A 22987-nucleotide genomic window follows, 5' to 3' on the forward strand; every position below is an offset into this window, starting at 1 on the left:
ATTGCTGAATTTGTTTACTAGCTCTAGTAGCTTTCTTGTGAATTCGTTTGGATTTTCCACATATAGAATCATATCATCTGAAAGTAAAGAAAATCAACTTTCTAATTTGGGAGACTTTTACATACTTTTTCTTGATTACCTGCTCTGGCCAATATGTGGGCATGTTTGTATTATGTCTGATCTTAGACCTCAGTCTTTCATTATTGAATATGATGTTAGCTATGGGGTCAACTGCATTTTTGCATAGATGCTTGGGTAATTCAATGGGGAAAGGATAGCAATTTCAACAAATGTTAATGGAACATTTGGATACCTATGTGTCAAAAAATAAAAATGAAATAAAGAACTTAGACGCTTAACTCATACCATGTACAAAACTAATTCAAATTATTTCATGGATCTAAATGTAAATGTTTAAGTATAAAACTTTAAGATAAAAACGGAGAATTTTTTTTTTTACATTGAGTCAACCCAAAATTTCTTAGGACACAAAAACATGACCCATAAAGGAAAACCTTGGTACATTGACTTCATGAAAAGTAAAAGCTTTTGCTCTTTAAAGTATACCGTTAAGAAAATGAAAAACAAATCCATAGAATGAGAGGACTATTTGCAAGTTTTATCCCAAATTAATAAGGAATTCTTTAACTCAGTAAGAGGACTAACAACTAAAACACGGGCAAAATATTTGAAAGATACTTTGCCAAAAATCACATAAATGACAATACACACGAAAAAATGTTCAATATTAGTCACTAGGAAAAATGCAAACTAAAATCACAACAAGATACTACTACACACTCACTGAATGGCTATAATGAAATAATCAATGCCAAATGTTGCTGAGACTATAGAATAACTGGATCTCTTATAAATTGCTAATGTAAATGTAAAATGATACAGCCATGTTGGAAAATAATTTGGCAGTTTCTTAAAACATTAAAAATATATTCGGTATACAAACCAGCCTTTTTATTCTCAGGATATAAAGAGATATAAAGATGCATGTCCACACAGAGACTTGTAACCGTATGTTCATGGATGCATTATTCATAGTAGACCAGTGCTGAAAACAATCTAAATATCAACTGATCAATGGATAAACAAAATATAGTATATCCATAAAATACTACTCAGCAATTAAAAGAATCTACTGAGACATGCAAAGATGTGACTGAACCTCAAAAACATTTTGTTAAGATAAAGAAGCTAGATACAAAAGCCTATACATTGTAAAAAGTCTAAATGTTGTATAATTTCATTTATATAAAACTCATGGGAAAGGCAAAATTATCTCATCAAAGACCCTATAACTTTGTTTGGGGCTAGAGGTGGGAGTCGTGATTGACTGGAAATGGGCACAAAGGAACTTTTTGAAATGACAACAGTGTTCTACAATTGGATTATAGTAGTGTTTGCACAAGTCTAAATTTACTAAAATCCATCAAACCATATACTTAAGATTGTTAAATGTATAATATGTAAATTATACTTTAATAAAGCTGTTAATAAAAGGAGAGCTAGAAGATGCTCTCTGGCAAGGAGAGATAAAGAAAAAATGTGGATATAAAGATGAAAAAATAACAATAAGAATAGTGTCAAGAAGACAAACACTATCAAACAATAAGTGGCTAATTGTATACGTGTGTGTGTATGTGTATAATTTTAGTTAAGTTCATAGACAGTTGAACTAACTAGAATATCATTCACTAGGAAAGCATACAGAAAATAGGACTATTTAATTTTTGGAAATTACATCCTAGGATTCCTATCCTGACAGCCCACCCAAAGAAAAAAATCACAGATGGTATTACTAAATTATTGCTAAGGGCCCCTAGAAGATACAAGGAGGGTTATAATCCCACAGTTCCCAAACTGTGTAGGTGGGGTGGTACCATGAGAAATTTTAATTTTAAATGAAAATATTTCTTGACATCTGTTGGATACAGAGACAAATACTAGCCAGAGGTAGTTCACTGTGTCAACAATAGATAGCACTACATTCCTTTCAATCTCATCATATTTTTGTGAAGCCGGTTATTCTGGCTGGCTTCTGCTAGGATCAAACACAAGTACCATGTGAAAATCAAGCAGGAACAGGAGAGAAGGCTGGGACCCTTCATCCTCATCCCACCATTTACATTGTTCTGCTCCCCTCCTATTATCAGCGTCCGTCACTCTAGCTATGCTTTGACCTCCTTTGAAGGCAGGAATGTTGTCTCATTTGTTTCTAATAAATTGCTTCTGCTGATACTGAGCTTCTAACTTTACACAGTGTTTCGAAAATTTTGTTAAATAAAAACCTAAAACAGATGCAGCAACAACCACAAGCAGTTGAAGAACTGTGCTCAGTATGAGATATCATAATTTTAAAGAGATAAAAAACCAAAAGGAATATGTCCAGGGAAGAATCACTAGGAAAGTGAAAGTTTTTAAAAATTCTAACAAATCAGAAACACTTGGAAAGAATGTCCAGTTAATAAAATATAAAATTAAATGTCTACCACTATTAAGAATTGTAGGCTAGCTTTCCAGTGACATGACTATCCAGTTTTGCCTGAGAGATAATTCCCAGACTATGTCTCAAATGCAAGAAGGAATAGGGAGCAAAAAGTAGAGCAGGCGCCAATATTTTCACAAAATTAGTGGCAGAACCAATCAGAAATCACTAAGATTAGGTATCGTAATTCCATTATAAATGATGATCTACAACTCATATCCAAAAGGAATATGCTAGAATTTTTGTTGCATACAAAGCAATCAATTGTATTGCTAATCAATAAATGACACATAGTAATTAAGTGGTCAATGAAGTCCAGATTTGTGTTTGGACTGTATTTATACATGAAAGGAATTATGACTGTTCTTTCCCAAAAGAAGCATAAATACCTACAGTTTTACTTATGCTGAAATCCAGAGGGACTGATGGAATGTGGGATGCTGAAGAGAAACTACACAGGTACAAAATATGAATACGTCTTCTTAATCACTAGCTACATCCTGCTTTCCATTACCTCAAAATCTAGTACAGTTGTTGTGGAGTCCAATATCCCATTACTTTCTTTCTCCCTCTCCCCTTAAATGTAGATAGCAGAGTTCCAGGCATGCTGGTTTGTGGTGATCTGTCATGACTTGTGGCGTTTCCTATCATTGTGACTCATGACAGTCTCAGGACACCCCAAGGAGAATATGCATAGCACAATATGTTGTAGAGGGCTCCTACCACATGTTCCCAGCAGGCATTTCTTAGGGATTCTGGAAAAAGGTAAGGATGTATGATCTTGAAGTAAATATAGGAAAACGGTCAATATGTTATGAAATTGTAGAACTGCAGGTGACCTTGTGAGGTCAATTCAACGAACTGAAAAGTGATGATGAGAAGTCAAAATATACTTACATGTAATCTTAGGCTTTAAGGAATTAAAAATGTAAATGTGAGAGATATTTAAATGAGTGTAACTTAAATTAGAAAGAAACATCAATTATAGGATGAATAATATGCTGTGATGAATGATACTAATTATTACAGTATCAATAAACAACTAATGGTATAATAGTGCCCATAAAATTTGGGGGATGGGAGAATATCAAACTTATAATAAACAAGAATTCACCCTTTATTTGTCAAAAAAAAAAAAATAACTTACCTGGAAATGTCTGTGTGTGGGTGACCACCTATTTTGTTTTAACCAATACTGTCCTGATTTTACCATTGAAAGTCTTGTGTCCTGGGAAAACCCTTGGTTTGGGAAAACCTAGGACTTTAATCACCTCATTGTTGATTTCATTCCAAAAAACTATTGTAAGTTTCCCACCACGAACATAATTATATTATCATTTCCATTGTCTAATCAAGGAAAAGCACACACATTTCATTCAGTGTATTTTTTTCCATCTCTTACCTACATTCTTCACATTGTACTAAGCCTTTCTGATGGATTCTAAATGGAGAAAGAAAACAATGAGATGCAGTCCCCTGTATGATGCTGCTTCACACACCAGCACTGAGCCAGAGTTCACTTACTTTTGCTGCAACCCAATAGATTGTTGACATCCAAGTGGCTTGCACTGGGAACACAAGCATCGCACTTTGAGCCAGTGACAAATTGTTTACAGAAACACTGGCCTGTGACCAAGTGACAGGTTTCATTCAAGGCTCCTGAGAGATGACAATTACAAGGCTGACATCTGAAAACAAGGCAAATAAACCATCAAAGAGAATAGTGTTTTGATTAATAATTCATAGTATAAGTTACACCTACCAATAGCATTGTAGAGTAAGACGGTTTGTTTTAGCCAACATATTGAAAAGAATGCTTGAGCTAAACAAACAAAGAATCAACATAAAATAAAGGAAAATAGAAAAGATCTTTATAAATCTACTGTTCCCGGTAAAACCTATATAAAGCTTTCTCTTTATAAACTAATAGCAAAAAAAGATATTATATTGCTTTTTTACATCCCACAATATATCTTATGGATTAGTCTGAATCCAGTTGTTCAATTAAGAATACTGTAAATTTTGCTTTTACAAAAGCAGTGTTCCTGTCAGCTAAACATTTAGATTAGGTACCCATAAAATTATCTTTTCAAGTGACTATCCAATTGTGAAATAGAAAACCAAGGGTAAATCATTGCTCTCCCTAAAAATCTTAAAATTCTATAGTTAGTTCGATGAAGACTAAATTTCACTAAGAAAATTGCTTGAGGAAGACAGATTCAAATATTGTTGACGCCTTAATATGGGTTATATTTCATTTTCTGTTTTATGAACTAAACTTATTTATCCATAATGGTTGGAGAATACAGCATTATTCTGATTTATAAAAAGATGCTAATGACATAAATATAGTAAGATAACTTTACTGCAACTTAAATTTCTTGGATCCAAAGTCGCCTGTAAAAATACCAGTAGTGGCATTTTGCCATGATAGAAACTAAAACTTGTTCCTTCACAGTGAATTATTCAAACATGTAGCCTGTGCCAATGGCACTGATTAGGATAAGCAATGTTGGTGCCATGAGGTATTAGAGAAGCAAAACAGCACATGTAAGAAGACCACTCACCACTAAAAAGGTACTCTCCTTGTGGTACATTTAAAACAACATCAAATGGATTCACCTATATATTCTAATAAAGATGCTGAACGGATGGAGCTACTTTTCCCCACTGCAATTTTTACGATGTGATCTCTTGGGTAATCATTCAACACCCTTAAAAAGGCTGATAAAAGCTAAGACTGCCAAATAAGCTGCAAATTTGTTTTATGGACTAATATCCCCTTGGGAATAAATAAAGTACAGTTTTTCTTGAAAACCACTGTACTGTAGTTTGCCCTTTTTATGGTCATGATAAAAAGACATTTTCCCCCTTCAAACAATTATATTAGGTCTTTTATCTATACACATTACATCAGAATTCCATTTCAAATAGATGTTTTGTTTAGGTTAAGTTTTAGAGCTGAAGAAAATTATGTATTATAATTAAAATGGAATTATAGATGCAAAAATACTCGATTTGCTTTTAATTTCTTTATAGGCTATTATGTAGAGTCTATTGTTTATAGGCTTTTAATATAATATTAGTGAGCATAAACAATAAGAGAAAAGCTTCTCTCAATGCATGTGTGCGTGTGTGTGTGTATGTGTATATATATATATATGTATGTATGTATGTGTAACTGCACCACTCATGAATAAGCGTCTCTTGAGTATTTCAGTTTTTATTACCATTCACTCATGAGACAATCACACTTATTTTACAAACAGTACATTTAGAGTAATAGCTTCCAGTGTATAACATAATTCCATTCCTTGATGTAGTTCTATTTTCTTCCAGCCAAAGCACGCAATGTTTTCAGCAATTAAATGTGTCTATTCCTGATTTTATAGTCTCTTATCCAAGCCATTGTTATAGTCAACTTATCTGACTTGTTATAATCACCTGACCTCAGTAAGAGAGAATTTTTCCTAAATGAAGTTCACAGGAGAAGGCTTTTCTGAAAATTGTAGTTTGTTTTTACCCCAAAGGACATGGGGATAATTTTGTAATTAAGGATTAAGCAAAATGATTCCTTTAGATTTCTCAGCCACTCAAATATAATTTTAAACATTTCCAAGACTCTTTAGCAAATAAGCTACAAATTTGATGTCATTTTATAAGTTATCCCTCCTCAAGAGTACCTCCTAAATGAAATATATTTCACATTTATTAAAACAAAATTATACATAATAAAGGAAAAGACATTTTAAGCTTAGAAAGAGAAACACCAAACTAAGATGAATTGCAATATTGATTTTGCCAGGATAAATGGTTTTTGTAATATTAATATAAAGAAATCTTTATTACACTGACTCTCTTGGTACAGCCAGAGCTTCTCCCACAATCTGTTTAAAATCTTCATTTTTCATCCTTATGGGAAAACCTCACTTGCTAAATGGATTTCATAAAGAGTAATCTGTCAAGATTTATATAGATAAACAATTTGTGATGTTTATTGACCAGTTCATTATGGTAAACAAAACAGGAGTAAAGCATCACTAATCTTTGCCAGCACTTTGCTATGATAGTTCTCTTTGGACTCTTACATAACTCAGTATTTACTGGTTACAACGGGAAAGAAGTTGGCCTCTGTTTCCTACATCACAAATTTCATATACTTTCCTTTCCTAGGAATTTCTTCCAGTTGTGGAAACAGTTATCCTAATTATTACTGTTGAAGAAACCTAACTATTAATGAAAGGCATATGTTTCAGTAATGCACATCATTGTCAGAAAATTCATCATCTGAGGGAGAACTGCTGTAGGAGGCCCAGAGATATATCCCAAGATATATAGGTCAATTTATTGACATTTCCCTTTGTACACCCCTCCTCTATCTGGGGCCTCAGCTCATGGGTACTATCAAATGGATTTAAATATTGATTGACATAAATAACATTCATTGAGGGCCAGCTATGTTCCAGGAGTGGAATAAACATCAAGGATGTAGAGATGAATCATATAGAATTGCCCCGGTCCTCAAGGAGCTTACAATCTCGTATGCAAGAAAAAATGAAAACAGCATTAATAAAGATGTATCCAGACTCTAAAGGTCCAGAAAAGGGGCAACTTAACTAGTCTGGTAGCAGAAGAAGGGATGGGAAGGATAATTTTAAGTAGAAGTCTTGGAGGAGATGCTCGGGCTGAACATTAAAAGATGAGTAGAACTAAGCCAGGCAAGTCGGGGATGGGCAAAAATAGAGAAAAAAAGAAAAAGCAGAAGAGGGTATGAAATCGCAAGCAGCTCAGTACTCTTGGATGTAAATTCATAATGAGAAATGGTGATAGATAAACCTGGAAAGGTGAGCAGAAGTAAGATAATGCTACCTTGGGGCAGTGGCAAGGAGCAATGGAAATGAGCAGGATAGATCTGAGAAATGTTAAGTAAAATTGGTAGAATGGGATGCCGAATTGAAAAGAGAAGGGAGGATAGGTATAAAGTTACTCCCGGTCTTCTAACTTGCTAATGGGGATGATGAGGACGTCATTCAACATAAAGAATGAAGGAGAAAGAGATCTCCAATTGCTAAGGGATTTTAGATAAGGATTATTAATAAACAAAAGAGAAAGAGACTTCAAGGCAAATTGGAGAAATTGGGCAGACTTTTTTTGTTTGTTTGTTTTTGTTTTAGTTTTTTTCCATCAGTCCCTAACACAAAGGCTAGCACACAGTAAGGATTCAGTAAATATTGTCGGATACAGGAATTAATAGTGAATAAAGCACCAGGGAAGCTTTAGACTTAGGATAGGACACCAGAGATTAATCCAAACATGGTTTGTAGCTCTAATAACAAGTTAGCTCTTTTGAGCCCCTTTTTATTGGCTTAACTCTGTCCCCCTGGCTAACCTCACTCCCAGGGAATGGACAGCTTTCTTTAAGAGCTGGTCTCTGTTCAGATTATTTTAGACCAGTGTTCTCAGTTCACAGAATTCGGTGAGTGCTACAGTGCCCTCTAGAGGAGTTTGGTTTTCCCCGATTAACAGTGGAGTTGTGGTTTCATTGAGCTTCTTAGTTTCCCTTTAGTTACAGCCTACTAACAGTATCTGAATTCTCTTGGAGATGGAATCAGAATTATAGGAGAAGGATTTGAGGCTTGGGCATCCACGTTGTGTGAACTGAAAGCCATATTCACGTGGCTTATTGAACAAGGAAATACGAGTGCCTCATCTGAAAGGGAGAAGTTAAGAGTGTGCAAACCCACCCTCTTTGGTGAATTTCCCAGGCACAAATAGAGAAACTCATAAAAGCTGGACCAGGGGCAGTGACTCCCTTGCAACCATGCAATAGTGACAGCTAAATCCAGGCAGCTTGCTTAGCAAGGTTCTGATCTGAGAACACTGTCTCTTTCTCCTTTGTTGACACTCCACATATTTATGCAAATCACTAAATAACTTTCAGATATGACAGCAGAATCAAATTTTTAAAGTGCTCACAGATAGAAGAGAGATTTCACTTATTCTCTATGATCTCAGAAGGCATAAATAAGACTAGGCAAGAAAGTCAAAAGACTGCAACTTTTTGGTCAATATAAATAATATATTTCTATTTGTTGCAGAATTACAGCTGTTTGAAATAAATATGAGCTACTTCATGAGATAGTGAGCTCCTTTTAGTTCCATGTTTTGGAGCAGAAGCTGAATGCCCATTCACCAGTTATTCTGAAAAGGTGATTTACGCAGAGAAATGTATAGGGTAGAGTTTAACCAAAATTACTTCTAAGGTTCTTTCCCAGTCTATAAAGTTATGATTCTATTATGCTTAGTGAGACTAAGTAATTTGCCCAAGGTGACAGTAATTCTAGTTACAAGGTCAGCAATCTTTATCTATAAAGGATGAGATAGTAAATATTTTAGGCTTTGCAGGCCATATGAGCTCTATTGTAACTCAACTCTGCTGCTGTAGCAGGAAAGCAACCACAGAAAATATGTAACGAATTAACATTGTTGCGCTCCAATAAAACTCTATTTACATAAACATGTGGCTGACCCCCAGGCTATAGATTGCTGAACTCTGGTAGAGCAGGTCATATTATGCCTACCCCAACAATATCCAAGTTCTAATCCTCCAAACTTGTGAATGTTACCTTACTTGGTAAAAGGAATTTTGCAGATGTGGTCAAGGATTTTGAGATGGGGAGATTATCCTGGATTATCCAAGAATGCCCAATGTAAACTAGGGTCCTTATAAAGGAAGGCAGGAGGGTAAGAGTCAGAGAGAAAACATGTAAGGACATAAGCAGAGGTCCAAGGAAACACTGCTTTGCTGGCTTTGAAAATGAAGGAAGGAGCCATGAGCTAAAGAATGTACGATGAGTGCGGTGGCTCACGCCTATAATCCCAGCACTTTGGGAGGCCAAGGAGGGCAGATCACCTGAGGGTGGGAGTTTGAAACCAGCCTGACCAACATGGAGAAACCCTGTCTCTATTACAAATACAAAATTAGCTGGGGGTGGTGCTGCATGTTTGTAATCACAGCTACTCGGGAGGCTGAGGCAGGAGAATCATTTGAACCCAGGAGGCAGAGGTTGCAGTGAGCTGAGATCGCACCATTGCACTCCAGCCTGGGCAACAAGAGCAAAACTCCATCTCAAAAAAAAAAAAAAAAAAGAATGTAGGTGGCCTCTAAAAGCTGGGAAAATCAAGGAAATGTTTTGTTTTGTTTTTTCCTAGAATCTCCAGAAGAAACACAGGCCTGATTTTAGCCTAGTGAAACTCATTTAGAGCCTCTGATTTCCAAAACTATAAGATAATAAAAATTCATGTTGTTTTAAGCCACTGAGTTTGAGATAATTTATTCCACCAATAATAGGAAGCTACTATATCTGGTCTAGTGGAAAAGACAAAACTGAAACCTGGATATCCTGATGTCCAATTGCATGTTATTCCTATTATATCACATTGAATAAATGCTACTAGGAAGTAATAGGAATCTACTATATCTGGTCTAGTGGAGAAGACAAAACTGAAACTTGAATATTTGGATATCCTGATGTCTAATTGCATGTTATTCCTATTACGTCACATGGAATAAATGCCACTAATATATAAAAACTGATACTACTTATTGGATCATATATCATCTATATTAAGGAAGAATATATGGTTTGCAGCCATAGAAGATTGCAAAAATCACAACTCTTCACCCTTCCCTCTGTGCAGGTCCTTTGCAGCTAACTGTATAGTTAGTTCTACTCATCAGAAGGAGAGCCTGTTTATTCCCCACCACTTCTAAACATGGTCAAGCCTCGTGCCTTGCTTTGGCCAGTAGAATAAGGCAAAAGTAACATCCTGGAGGTTCGGGCCTCAAGTGTCTTTGCATGCTTCTGCTTTCTTTCTTTCTTGGAAATCTGCCACTACCTTGTGAGAAAGCCCTGCCTTGGCTGCCAGATGATGACAGGCTTGTGGCCTATTTACCCTGTCACCCCAGATGACAGCCAGCTGTCTGACAAAGAGTCACTGAGGAGAGGGAATTTGTGAGGCACACTCCCTAATTTTTCCATTATCACACCATAAAAGGAAATCAGTTGACAAGAAAGTTATCTGCTTTCATTTGAAGTCATTGACCTGGTTCTCAGAGAAAAGACCAATTGAGATCAATCAGAAAAAGGCCTGTGGAAAGATTACTGGACCAAATCTACAACCTAGTGCTGAAATGTAGAACATTTGCAGTAAAACCAAAAATAATCTGGGCATAGAAGAACTTCCCTGTATTTTATGCTCCAGAAGTCTGAGCCTTTATTCTCCCTAACCAGCCTTGGTGTCCTACCCTCTATGGACAACTTCAGTGTGTGTCAGCTAGTAAATGGGACAAATAGTGATACCACTAGCTCCTTAAGGCTTAAAACAAGGTAACATAGAATATAGAGAGGGTATATCACTAGGGAAGAAACTTTTGGGGGTTGTGACATGTGGTTGTTATGTAAGAAAACTGTGGGATACCAGACGAACTGGAGCAGTCCTGGGGGCTATGGGGGAGAGCAGTCATAGTCACAGGTCAACTTGAGGATAGCGCCAGTAAGTGCAGGGTGTCAAATACGGGTCTCCACTACCAACTGAGATGAATTAAATATGGCCCATTTTTGTCTCATTGTTTTTGGGTTAGACAAACACTATATACTTTTTCGCATTATTGATTTTTCAGTGGGCATATTTTTTTGCTTCATTGTTTTTGATACTGATTAAATCATGTTTGCTTTATGTGTCAGAGGTAAATGGAGTAATGTTTGCACTAGGATCAGCTTTTTTAAATACACGCCCCCATTTTCTGGTCAGTAACTTTTGAAGAATAAACCACTTAGATGGAAACAGGCAAATGATTTTCCAGTTTGGTCACAAAAAGTTATTGTTGTGTTGCCTAGATTTTTGTCGTTGGTTGTGTAGTTTAGGGCTGAGGTCTATTTTATTTTATTTATTTTGCCCTTGGGAATACAAAAAACTGTGTAGAAAATAAACCAAGAGAAAACAGTATAGCAAACCTTGTTATATCCAACAAATAGAGCATGAAGAAGGTAAGGAATATGTGAACTAGGCAGATAAGGAAGTGAGGTTATTTTCCAAGTTGATGAAGAAATAACATGATACTTGTATCTTCCCCTTTCATAATAATAAGATACTTATAATCTACTGTATATTTTGAAACTTAATGTTTTAATTTCCATTTGTTATAGTTGGAATGTAATTTTTATGAATGTAAACATTTCTATTTGTCATAACCTACCACAGTGCCTAGATTTCAAAGTAGATTCAAAATCATTTGGATAATTTTGAATCTACTTTGTTTTCAAAAAAATTGTTTTAACATTAGGGCATAGCTGTTTTCCTATACTGCATATCTGTATACATTTACACTACATGTGAATTTTTTCCTTTAAGAAACAAAAATTTCTTATACTTGATGGAATCCCATATATCTTAGTCAATTGTTACACATTTTCAATATAGCTAATGTTGGTGTATATATAATAACAACCAGAAGTCAAAAAAAGGTTCAAGAATGGTATCATTCAAAAGAGGAATGAAAAAACATAAAAAAAAATTTTTATCTCTTTTCAATGTTGAACAAAAGTGCAAATTCAAGCAATTCTCATTGTCACATTTTAAAATATCCTTCTCCATGCCCTTCTGTGCTACAGGATTTCCTCTGTAATGATTATCAATGTTGAAGTGAAAAAAGACAGCTGAATTCATCAGTGGGATAGGAGGGTCAAGTCAAGTTATCAGCATTCCACATGACTGATTTAGTAAGAGACAAATCCTGCTGATATCCTTGGGTCCCATATGGCCATGGGAAGCTTTATTCTTTCTATTCTTTTTAGAGAAGCTGCATTATACATAGTAGCTCTTGCTTTCCATAGCACTTTCCAGCAGTAGCCTGTGGACTCATTCTACTCAACAACAGAGCCAATTCTGCCAAACCTGAGAAGAATCTAAGCCCCACTCAAACTTGGGAAGTTTGGACTTGAACAATTATTTGAAGCTTTATGTCATTTTCACCAAGATGATGATAGCATGAGATGGCATGAGACTTATTTTTATTTGGGTGGAGATGAGGAAGTAATGGTTAGTTCTGTGCTGACTATATTAAAAATGAAATGCACGGGGGACTTGCAAGTGGAAACTCAGAGAGACAGCTGGCTACAGGCCTAGAGTGCATGTCAGGCATCTGAATAGGTGATCATATGTTTGAGAGCCATTAACATGTATGTAGTGGTTGAAATCAGGAACACAGTTGTGGAAATTGAAAGGACATATTAAAAAGGAGTAGGCAAAAAAAGAGATAGACAACAAATAAGAGAAGTAGAATCTCGGAAGCCAAAGGAAGAGGTAATTTTAAGAAATAAAGGGGAACAATGAAATGACCAGCATATTGAGAAACCATGAGTCATGAGAAGCAATCATAAATCAGTTTTACTTTTGTCTTTCACTGACCCTTTAAATGTATAATATGGAGCTAATTCCGCCATGTTCCAAGTGGATATAAAATGAGTTAGTCACTTGGCTTTTCTGGTCTTTCTCAGGCAAGAGAATGTCCTACAGTTACTTTACATTGCAAAATACAAATTCAATTCAGAAAATAGAATGTCTAATCCTGTATATTAGTCAACATTCCAATCTTTATTTAAAGAACAGACATTTTCAAGAGCATACTTCTCTCCCTTTCATCTAGCTAGGACGTGATGAAGGCAGTAAGTCTATAACCAGAGAAGGTAGCTTGGTTAGCCTCCCCCCTCATGTAGAGGCTGCAGGAAGGGTAGAAACTCACTGAACTAGCACCACCCAAAGCAGTCTATTGTCTATGGTCCTGCATATACATAAAACTGACTTATCACTGACAGTAGTACCTTCCTTACTTCTTCATTGATCTTTCTCACCATTAGGTATCACTCGCCTTTTGTTTTGGTGCAGTCAGATGCATTTTCTTTTTGACTGGTTGCTTATTAATTCTGTAGTCCACAGTAATATTGTCCTTTTCTCTACACAGGCCCCTTTGTCTTCTAAGTGGTACTTTGAGCACAGACTAAGACAACCTCACCCTGTCTCTCTTCCTTGTGGTCTTCATCCGGTCATGAGAAATACATAGTCTTCCTTGTCATGATGAACTCTGGGAGTCTAAGATATGCAGGGCACTGTCTTCTAGCTTACCTATCCAAACCTGGGTAGACTGTCTCTTCTCAGTTAGATTTGCCAGGTCTAAGATAGATATCAACGCACTGGTCTCTCCAACTGCAGGAGACACATGTCACCCTTCAAGGGATCAAATAAGACCTTCTCACTGGACTCAAGTGGAAAGCACCACTGACCCCTCCCTTTTTCCCACCAGTGAAACCTGTTCCCTCATTCTGTCTTTTACTTAACCCATTTTTGTTTATTATATCTCTTTATACACCTTGTCTTTGATTTGGATGAGAATTTAATAGTCACATAACTAGTTCTTGAATGTCTGCATGTTGCAAGTTCTGCTAACTTATATGTTCTCCTAACATGTATGTACCACACATGGTGAATAAAGAATGAATGAGAAAGAAACAAAATGAAGAAGAAAAAAACTTCTCTTTTATTTTTTAAATCATGTTTTCTTGAATCATAGTGCTCTTTTTAAATGTTAGTAAGTGAATGAAGAGTGAGAGATTAGACAATAACTTTCAGGACTCATAAAGCAGGGTAGATCAAGGGAAGGAGTTTGTAGAATGAATAGCATTTTTGTAGACAGTTATGATATTACCTATAGAGAGATGTTTGAGCTAAAATAAAGGGAGGATTTGATGGAGCAAAGATCATGGAAGGGAGGAACAAGAGTAGGAAAACAGGAAGGGATCATATTAAGAACCGGGAACAGGTTATTTTTAGGCAAAAATACACATGATTTTCTTCTAAGACTAGATAAAAAATTAAAAATGTGTGACAATGTAGACAAGCTGGAGGTGGAGAAAAGATAATCTGGAGATACTTATATCTGGCTTTATTTTTTCTATGAGCAGAGGGCCAGATTATCTGCAAGGGCAAGAGCATGGACTTAAAACTGAAGAGATTAGTAGGAGCTTAAAGGGAGAAAGAAAGTAAATTTATGAGAACTACATACATGGTAGTGCTTCAGATCAGCATAGGCACATGATCTTTCCCCAAGTCCTCACAGATCAGGGCAGGTGTAGGGTGATCATCCCTGGAGTGATCCCACAGTACAGCAGAAGGGAGCCCACAATCAGGTACTCGAAAGGGTCAGAATTAAAAAGGTTTTGCCTCAGGCTAGAAGTAGAAGACAGTGAAGTTAGGGATGGGGTTGATCAAAAGAGGACTAAGCAGGAATAATGGGCTAAAGATTAAGAGAAGTTAAGGAGCAGGTTATGTGAGCCTTCCAGGGTGAATTGGAATTGGAAAGATGTGATATATCCATAGAATAGCATTCATGGGATTAGGAAGATTTGAGAAACAGAGAAATTATAAGTGATCACAAAATCCAGGGTGTAGCCATGGAAATGGGTTGCTGGAGTGGGAAGTGAATGAAGAGGCCAAAGAACTGCATCAGTACATGTCAAAGTAGTTTAAAATAATGGCAGGAGTTAGAAAAGGGGGAAAAATAGAATCCCTCTGAAAAGGAAAACCTGGAACTGGAAAGATAAGAACAAAGGGGATTGATATGGTTTGGCTGTGTCCCCACCCAAATCTCATCTTGAATTGTAACTCCCACAATTCCCATGTGTTGTGAGAAGAACACAGTGGGGGGTGATTAAATTATGGGGCAGGGTCTTTCCCCTGCTGTTCTCATGAGAGTAAATAAGTCTCACGATATCTGATGGTTTTAAAAAGGGGAGTTTCCCTGCACAAGCTTTCTTCTCTCTGCCACCATGTGAGACGTGTCTTTCACCTTCCACCACAATTGTGAGGTCTTCCCAGCCATGTGGAATTGTAAGTCCAATAAACTTTTTTCTTTTGTAAATTGCCCAGTCTCAGGTATGTCTTTATCAGCAGCATGAAAACGGACTAATACAGGGATGAAAGAAAAGTGCTACCATTTCCAAGGACAATTTGTAATTTTAAAAAGGCAATTCTCACCACCCCCATCAATATAACAGGAGCCAACTAATATCCAACCTCATTTATATAAAACTTGTGTATCTTTTTGTTTAAAACACATACTCGGCCTGGCACAGTGGCTGAAGCCTATAATCCCAGCACTTTGGGAGGCTGAGGTGGGCGGATCACGAGTTCAGGAGTCCAAGACCAGCCTGACCAACATGGTGAAACCCCGTCTCTCCTAAAAATACAAAAAAAAATTAGCCAGGCATGGTGGCACACACCTGTAATCCCAGCTACTCAGGAGGCTGAGGCAGGAGAATCTTTTGAGCCTGGGAGGCAGAGGTTGAAGTGAGCCAAGATCGCACCACTTCACTCCAGCCTAGGCAACAGAGGGTGACTGTCCAAAAAAAAACCCCACACTTACTCCGAATCATTCATATTTTTAGAAATCTACTCAGCTTCTCATACTTTCGCTCTATTTTCTAGACTCCAACCTGCCCCTCACTCTTTTTGTGTGTCTGAAGTCTGCTTTCTCTCTCTCTTTTTTTTTTTTTTTTTTTTTTCGGAGACAGGGTCTCGCTCTGTTGCCCGGGCTGGAGTGCAGTGGCACAATCTTGACTCACTGCAGCCTCGACCTTCCAGTCTCAAGCAGTCCTCACACATCAGCCTCCCAAGTAGCTGGGACTACAGGCAAGAGCCACTACACCTGGCTAACTTTTTATTTTTTATAGAGATGGGGTTTTGCCTTGTTGCCCAGGCTGGTCTTAAACTCCCGGACTCAAGGGATCTGGTCACCTTGGCCTCCCAAAGTGCTGGGATTACAGGAGTTAGCCACAGTGCCTAGACTGAATTATTTCTTTATTGTAACTTCAGTATCTTCTAAAAATGTAGTTTATACCCACTTCTTTGGTCCTTCCTATTCCTTATCAATTTATGTAAACGTTTAAATCCACCTTTTAACCCAAGGAATCTAGCTCCAGTGCTAGTGAGGCCTACTGCAGAGTGACAGGTGATGGAACAGTACTTTTTAAGCAATTCTTGTTCCTAGACTAAAGTAAGGTGGGGAGTGAGAGTGAGATGGGTAGATAATGGGAGAGGAACAGAATGGGGTAAAAGGCTCAGCCATGAATTTAAGAACATTGAAGGGTAGAGGAAGCAGTGTAATGAAGGGAATCAGATCTCACTTAAAGAAAAAAAGTTAAGTGAAAAAGCTGAGACAATCAGACATCCCTAGGTCACTGAGCAGGCGTTTTGCTGATAACCCTGGGAAGACTAACAAAGGGGATGAGTAGAACAAAAATGGGTAATTGAGTGTCACAAAATGGCACTGATGGGCATGAGTGTTGCAAGGAGGACAGTGGATTGGGGAGGATATTTTTCTCCTGGTAAATGTGGTCAGAAACTATGAAAAAGACAGAGGTGGCCAAGAGTGAAACAAACCAGCTCAAGAGTTCCAACTGGGGAATCTGTAGAATATTATTTCAAAAAAATTACACCTAGGAGGTAGTATGTGCAGTAACTGGCTCCTATTTTACTATCAAAATCCTGACAGTGCTTTTTATTTACTATTTACTGTACCATGTGATTTCTATACTCATTTAGGTGATTTATAATAACATTTGTAGAAAAGAGTCACAATGGTCTCAGACTATCAAGGTAACATTTCTATGGTAATAGAAGTAGAGTGTCACAGATTAAAATACATGCATGTCTGTATGTCAAGAAAACAAAAATTATTTTAATAAAATTTTAAATGATTTTTGTAGTTTTTAAAAATCACATCAAATTTTAAAAGAAAGTCAAAATGAACTAGTTTAAGTTCTTTTTCAGTAATTACCCTGTCACCTGTCCACCCTCTAATGGAGGTGTTAATGAGGAGTGGAACAGCCAAAAGGCAGGCAGCAGGGGGGCAATGAGTTTAAAAGAGCCCAGATAATCACAAACCCTGAAATAATTAGCAATTATATTTATAAATATACACATATTGAGAAACAGATTTGACTGGTTTTATTACATGCTTTCTGAGTTCAGCACACACTACTAGCTTCTCAGCAATAGGAGCGTCAAAGAATTCATAGATTTAGTCTGAACTTTAGACAAGCTCATAATCTCTCTCTCTCTCTCTCTCACACACACACACACACACGGAATTGGCATTACAGCACATCTTCAAAAATACAGCAATAAACACAAATGAGTGAAGGCAAATGGCCACAGATACCCAGAGAATAAGAAGTAGAATATTAAAGAGAGTGTAACTTTGAAAAGTGATTTACTTTCATAATATACTTTACACACTGAAAAAAATCATATCACAGAATACAAAGCTATGTTTCTCATCTGCCAGTCTTTAAACCTAAATTAGAAAGGCAAGGAAAATATAAATACATGCAATGAACTAATAAATATGCAATAAATTCAAGGGCAATGAAGAACAAAGCGTATACATATATCCCACATACATATATATTTTATATATATATATATAAAATATATATATGTATATACACAGAGAGAGAGAGAGAGAAGGTATGTGTATATGTATTTTCTTCTTCAGATATGTCTTTTCCTGTCCTTCTCCACATCTAGACTCTCAGCTTTTTGAGGGAAAATATATTTTATCTCATTCAACATTCCCAGATGCTAGGATGGGGCACATCTATCAATATATAGCAACCTACTCTAGGAAATATTCAAAGATTAGCATATATTAAGTAAATGCAGATGTCACGGAACAAAAAACATGTCAATAACAAAAAAACATTTTTTTTTTTTTTTTTTTTTTTGAGACAGAGTCTCTCCCTGTCTCCCAGGCTGGAGTATAGTGGCACGATCTCGGCTCACTGCAACCTACCCCTCCCGGTTCAAGTGATTCTTCTGCCTCAGCCTCCTGAGTAGTTGGGACTACAGGTGCACGTCACCTCGCCCAGCTAATTTTTGTATTTTTATAAAGTCGGGGTTTCACCGTGTTGGCCAGGATGATATCGACCTCTTGACCTCATGATCCGCCTGCCTTGGCCTCCCAAAGTGCTGGGATTACAGGCGTGAGCACCCAAGCCGGGCCAAAAAAAAAAAATACTTTTTACAGAAGTTATTGCTTTGCAACTGCCAAAAAAAAGTTAACTGTTGCTAAAGAAAGAGTTTAATTATTAAAGCTTATAAAGATGTACCTTCCAGTCTGAGGATCAAATCCAAAGTAATGGTCTTTGCATTGGTCACAACGTTGCCCAGCAATGGAATCATCTTGGCAAACACACTGACCAGTCAGGCTATTACAGATGTGATTAACTGCACCAGTTGTATGGCATGAGCATGGCAGGCAGCCAGTGACATTGCCTGGAGAAATATAAAAACCTGGAAATAAAGAAATTAAAAGTTTTATATATACTTTTTATCCACTGTTTTATTTAAAGCATAATAATTGATTACACAGAAAAACAGAATACTCTACCATGGCACTAATTCCCAATGCAAATGTGGTTATATCTGTTCTTAAGTGTGTCAATTATGACCAAAGAAAAACTGAGTAAATTATCTACATTGGACTTGGGTGTCTCCCAGGTCCTACAATTCAATGTATTTAAAATCTACCGCGCAATATTTCTACAAAACCTTGACCTCCTCTAATCAGCTCCATTTCAACAGATATTACCAGTCATTCAGTTGCTTTGCCTAGAACACTGAGGTATCTTTGGTGGGGCAGACTTATAAAATATAGGAAGCCAGTTACATTTGAATTTCTAACAAATAATGAAATTTTTTAGCAAAGGTGCAGCCCACGCAGCATTTGCTTAGACTAAAAAAATTTATCTGAAATTCAAATTAAACTAATTCTGTATTTTACTAAAACAAAAGCTTGCATCCTCCACTTCTCTGACCCCCTACATTTTGCTAATTACCAAGTCCTATGGATGTTGCATCCTAACAATTTTAAACCTTCCACTCTTCATCCCCACTACCACCTCCCAGATAAAGTCACTGACCACTTTTTTTATAACTAATACCTCAAACTAGATGCTACTGTAGGGGCTTTATATTGAGTATCTCATTTAGTTGTCATAGAAATGCAAATAATGCATGAATTATTATCACATCTATTTTGTCAATTAGAAAACAGAAGATTGAGAAGTAAACACACTTTCCTAAGATGGTAGACTCAATGGATAGCAAAACCCAGGTTTACACCCAGGCTACCCAGTCCCAGAGGCCATCTCTTCTAATTGCATCCCTCTTGTCCTGTTCCAATCTATTCTTTGTAGCAGTCTTTTTCCAAAGTTCAGTTTGGACATTTCACTTCTCTATTTGAAACTACTTGATCACTTCCTATTCCCTTTAGGAAATAAATCCAAATCTCTCACCCAGCTTCCAATCCTACAGTCAGGTCCCAGCTACGTCTCTAGCTTCAGCTCATGGCTCATCCCCCGCTCAGTCCATTGCAGTCATATTTGTTCCTCTTCTTGAGACCTAAAGGCCTTTTCATGGGCCATTCTGTCTGCTGGGATGATTTTGACCTATCTCTTTTGCTTAGTTCACTCATATAAGTCAGGTCTCATGACTTCCTCAGGCAACTTTCCCTAGGCCAGGCTAGGTATACCTGTTACAAATTCATAGCATCCTGTTTGTTTCCTATATTGTTTATGAAAATCATAATCAATCTCATTTCCACCAAAATCTAACTTCCATAAGGGCAGAAAACCTATCTGCTTCATTCGTCATTGTCTTCCTAGCAGCCAGTACACTGCTTGGCACATAGTAGGCATTCCATACACATTCGATGAACAAATAAAAATGAGTTCAATTATTAAACAGGCTGTTAGCCCCGCAAGTGGTACACACACACACACACACACACACACACACAAAAGCCTGCAGAATTTAGAGATTTTAGCTTACTTCTAAAACTCATATTTTTTTTCTTATGGTAAAAGGAAAGAAATACAAATATGATTCAAAAGTCTATTCAAATTACTTAAAATCTCTTGGGACCCAGGAGATGGAAGTTAACTGTTATAAAATTAGAAAGTTTTCAGGCGGTTGAATGATGGAGCTGGCATGATGTGTGTGTGCATGTATGTGTACATATACATATACACACATGCACGAACCCATGGGTACACACGCAAGCATGTGCAAAATGCTGCAAAGAATTTTACTGAAACAACAGGGTAGAGGGATCACAGAAGGATTCTAATGAATATAGTTACAGCAAATAAAAATGAATTGTACAATTGTCATGACACTAATTTAAAGTTCATAAAATAGCAATGATATTGAAAGAAGGAGAGCATGAGCACAAAGTGAATACATTCTGTTATCTATTCTATAGGGAACAGCAAAAAGTAATTAGGATACTCTAAAACTCATTTCAGGCTCTTGTTGAAAACAAGCCATTTTCTTATAGTTACCAACAATTGGGTTTTCTTCCTTCCCCTAGATCCTGTACATTCTGTCTTACAAAGTTTCAAGGGCAGCAAAACAGAAAACACTGTGCTCAATGCGAGGAAAAGGAAAGAGCTCAAAATCTGTGCTATTCAGTTGGAGGAAATCAACTAATACTATCATTTTTATCATAATTTACAGCCAGGTTATGCTATCTGTTTATTTGTATCACCTGACAGCAACTTCCCTTATATACACATTTCCAGAAATAGAGTATGGCCATAACAATTAGTATATATTCTTGTACCTGATTCATCACACGATCAAAGTCAAATTCAGAAAGCTTCCATTTAAATTCAAGGCCACTGTGGTTGTGATTCTTTGTATTTTTGTTCCTGTGAAGGTATCTAGGCCCTTAAATCCATGGTGATGGCATCATGAATGTGCTAACAGTTCTCCAATTTGGATAAATTACCCATTAGCACAGATACTTACAAGTAGAATTAATTTAGACTTATTGCAATAGCTCCAAGCCACAGAGAATTTGGAACAATTAAGGGCAATTTTTAGAAGAAACGATGTATTAGATAAACCTGTAAGTACAAGTAGGGGATGGCATTTTGGTGCAGAAGTTGGATAGTCCAAGTTTTGGGGAGTAAAGAATGTCACAGAAAAATCAGAAATATAAGAAGAGAAGAACTAAAAAGATGCTAAAGCACCTAGAAAGACTGAAAGTGAAGGTAGGGCTTCCAGGAAAAGACTGCATGGGAATTTGCCTTGGGGTTAATTCCCCTCCTCCTCTCAGGAGCCTGATTATAAAGGTTAATCCCACCAGTATTTTAGCTGTCCTATTTTTAAGCAGTTCTAATTAGGATGACTCAGGTAACTTCCTGCTTAAAGATTACCTCTTGCCTTACCTGAATGTGCCTAATTCTAGACCATTACCTTCTTTTATGACTTCCAACTATAGAAACAATCTTTTCCCTTCCCTTCCGCTTAAACTTCAACTCTTGAATGTGGCTTAATTATAACTGACCTTAATTTATTTTAACGTAATGCATTTCTGATACCCCTTCGTTAGCTCTTCTTCATATTCCAAATCTTTATATCTGTAGCATTGTAACTGATCTTATTGAGATTTCATTCCAGGAATGATTTTGTACCACATTCTTAAGCATGGTCATTAGGACAACATCATTACCTTGCATTATGTAATGCTGAGAGTTCACACATACATGGTCCAAATCAGCTCGCTAGTTTATTATTTTCCCTTATTATTTAGCTGACCCTTGGTTTTAGACATGACAAATCTCAAGTGGAAAAAAATGTATCATCCAGCTAAAGCAAAGAGTCACCCATATCATAAAATAGTGTGGCTTTACCTAGGAGAAGAATCTATAGAGTTCAAAGTTATTAGCAAGGCAGCTGGTGTTATCTCCTGCAGCGGCTGTTTGTACAGCACAGTACTTGTCCTGGGCATAAAAGAAGAGCCCATTTCCCAGCAATGTCCCTCCTGAGGACCATGAACAACTAGGCTTTGCCAAGGTCTTGAGAGGGAGAAAGAAAAGAAGTGTAACCTCTAGGCCTTATTCAAGAAGGGAGGGCAGTGATGGGGCTAAGCACTAACTGTAAGACATTTAGAAGAAACTACTCTTACCTTAAGCTGGAAAATGGACATAATAGTTACACAAGAGCCTGGGGAGGGATGTGTGGCTCACCTATATCCATGCTACAAAAGACTATCTTGGTAATGGCTTTATGAATCAATATTTTCAATATTGTTGTATTCTTTGTAAACTATATTTCAGTATAGTTGATGATGGTAGTTTTCAAATTAAAACAATAATAATTTTCCTCCATTTGGTAGTTTTGTATAAAATCATGCTAACATTACTTCTAGACTTGATCAAGTGAATACATAAATACTAATATTATTCATCCCATGGTATAATTTCTCTTATTTAAAACAATTTTTAAGTGTTTTTCAGTTAAATTAGATACGCTTTAAATGTTCTACTGTTATTCCTTTTTTCTGGGCTGCTACTCCCTCCT

The 22987-nt window shown here is 36.7% G+C and overlaps 1 protein-coding gene across 1 annotated transcript in view; it reads right to left on the bottom strand.

The window, feature by feature from the left end:
- USH2A (usherin) overlaps positions 1–22987 on the bottom strand; it is a 798563-nt gene that overhangs the window by 585858 nt on the left and 189718 nt on the right. The window contains exons 14-15 of the mRNA XM_032136481.2: positions 18727–18910; positions 4025–4188 (exon numbers count right to left, since the gene is read on the bottom strand). Of these exons, the coding sequence (XP_031992372.1) occupies positions 4025–4188; positions 18727–18910 (348 nt within the window). The remainder of the gene's footprint in view (positions 1–4024; positions 4189–18726; positions 18911–22987) is intronic.

The sequence above is a fragment of the Hylobates moloch genome, unplaced genomic scaffold (genome assembly GCF_009828535.3).
Source record: "Hylobates moloch isolate HMO894 unplaced genomic scaffold, HMol_V3 SCAFFOLD_18, whole genome shotgun sequence".
Classification (NCBI taxonomy): domain Eukaryota; kingdom Metazoa; phylum Chordata; class Mammalia; order Primates; family Hylobatidae; genus Hylobates; species Hylobates moloch.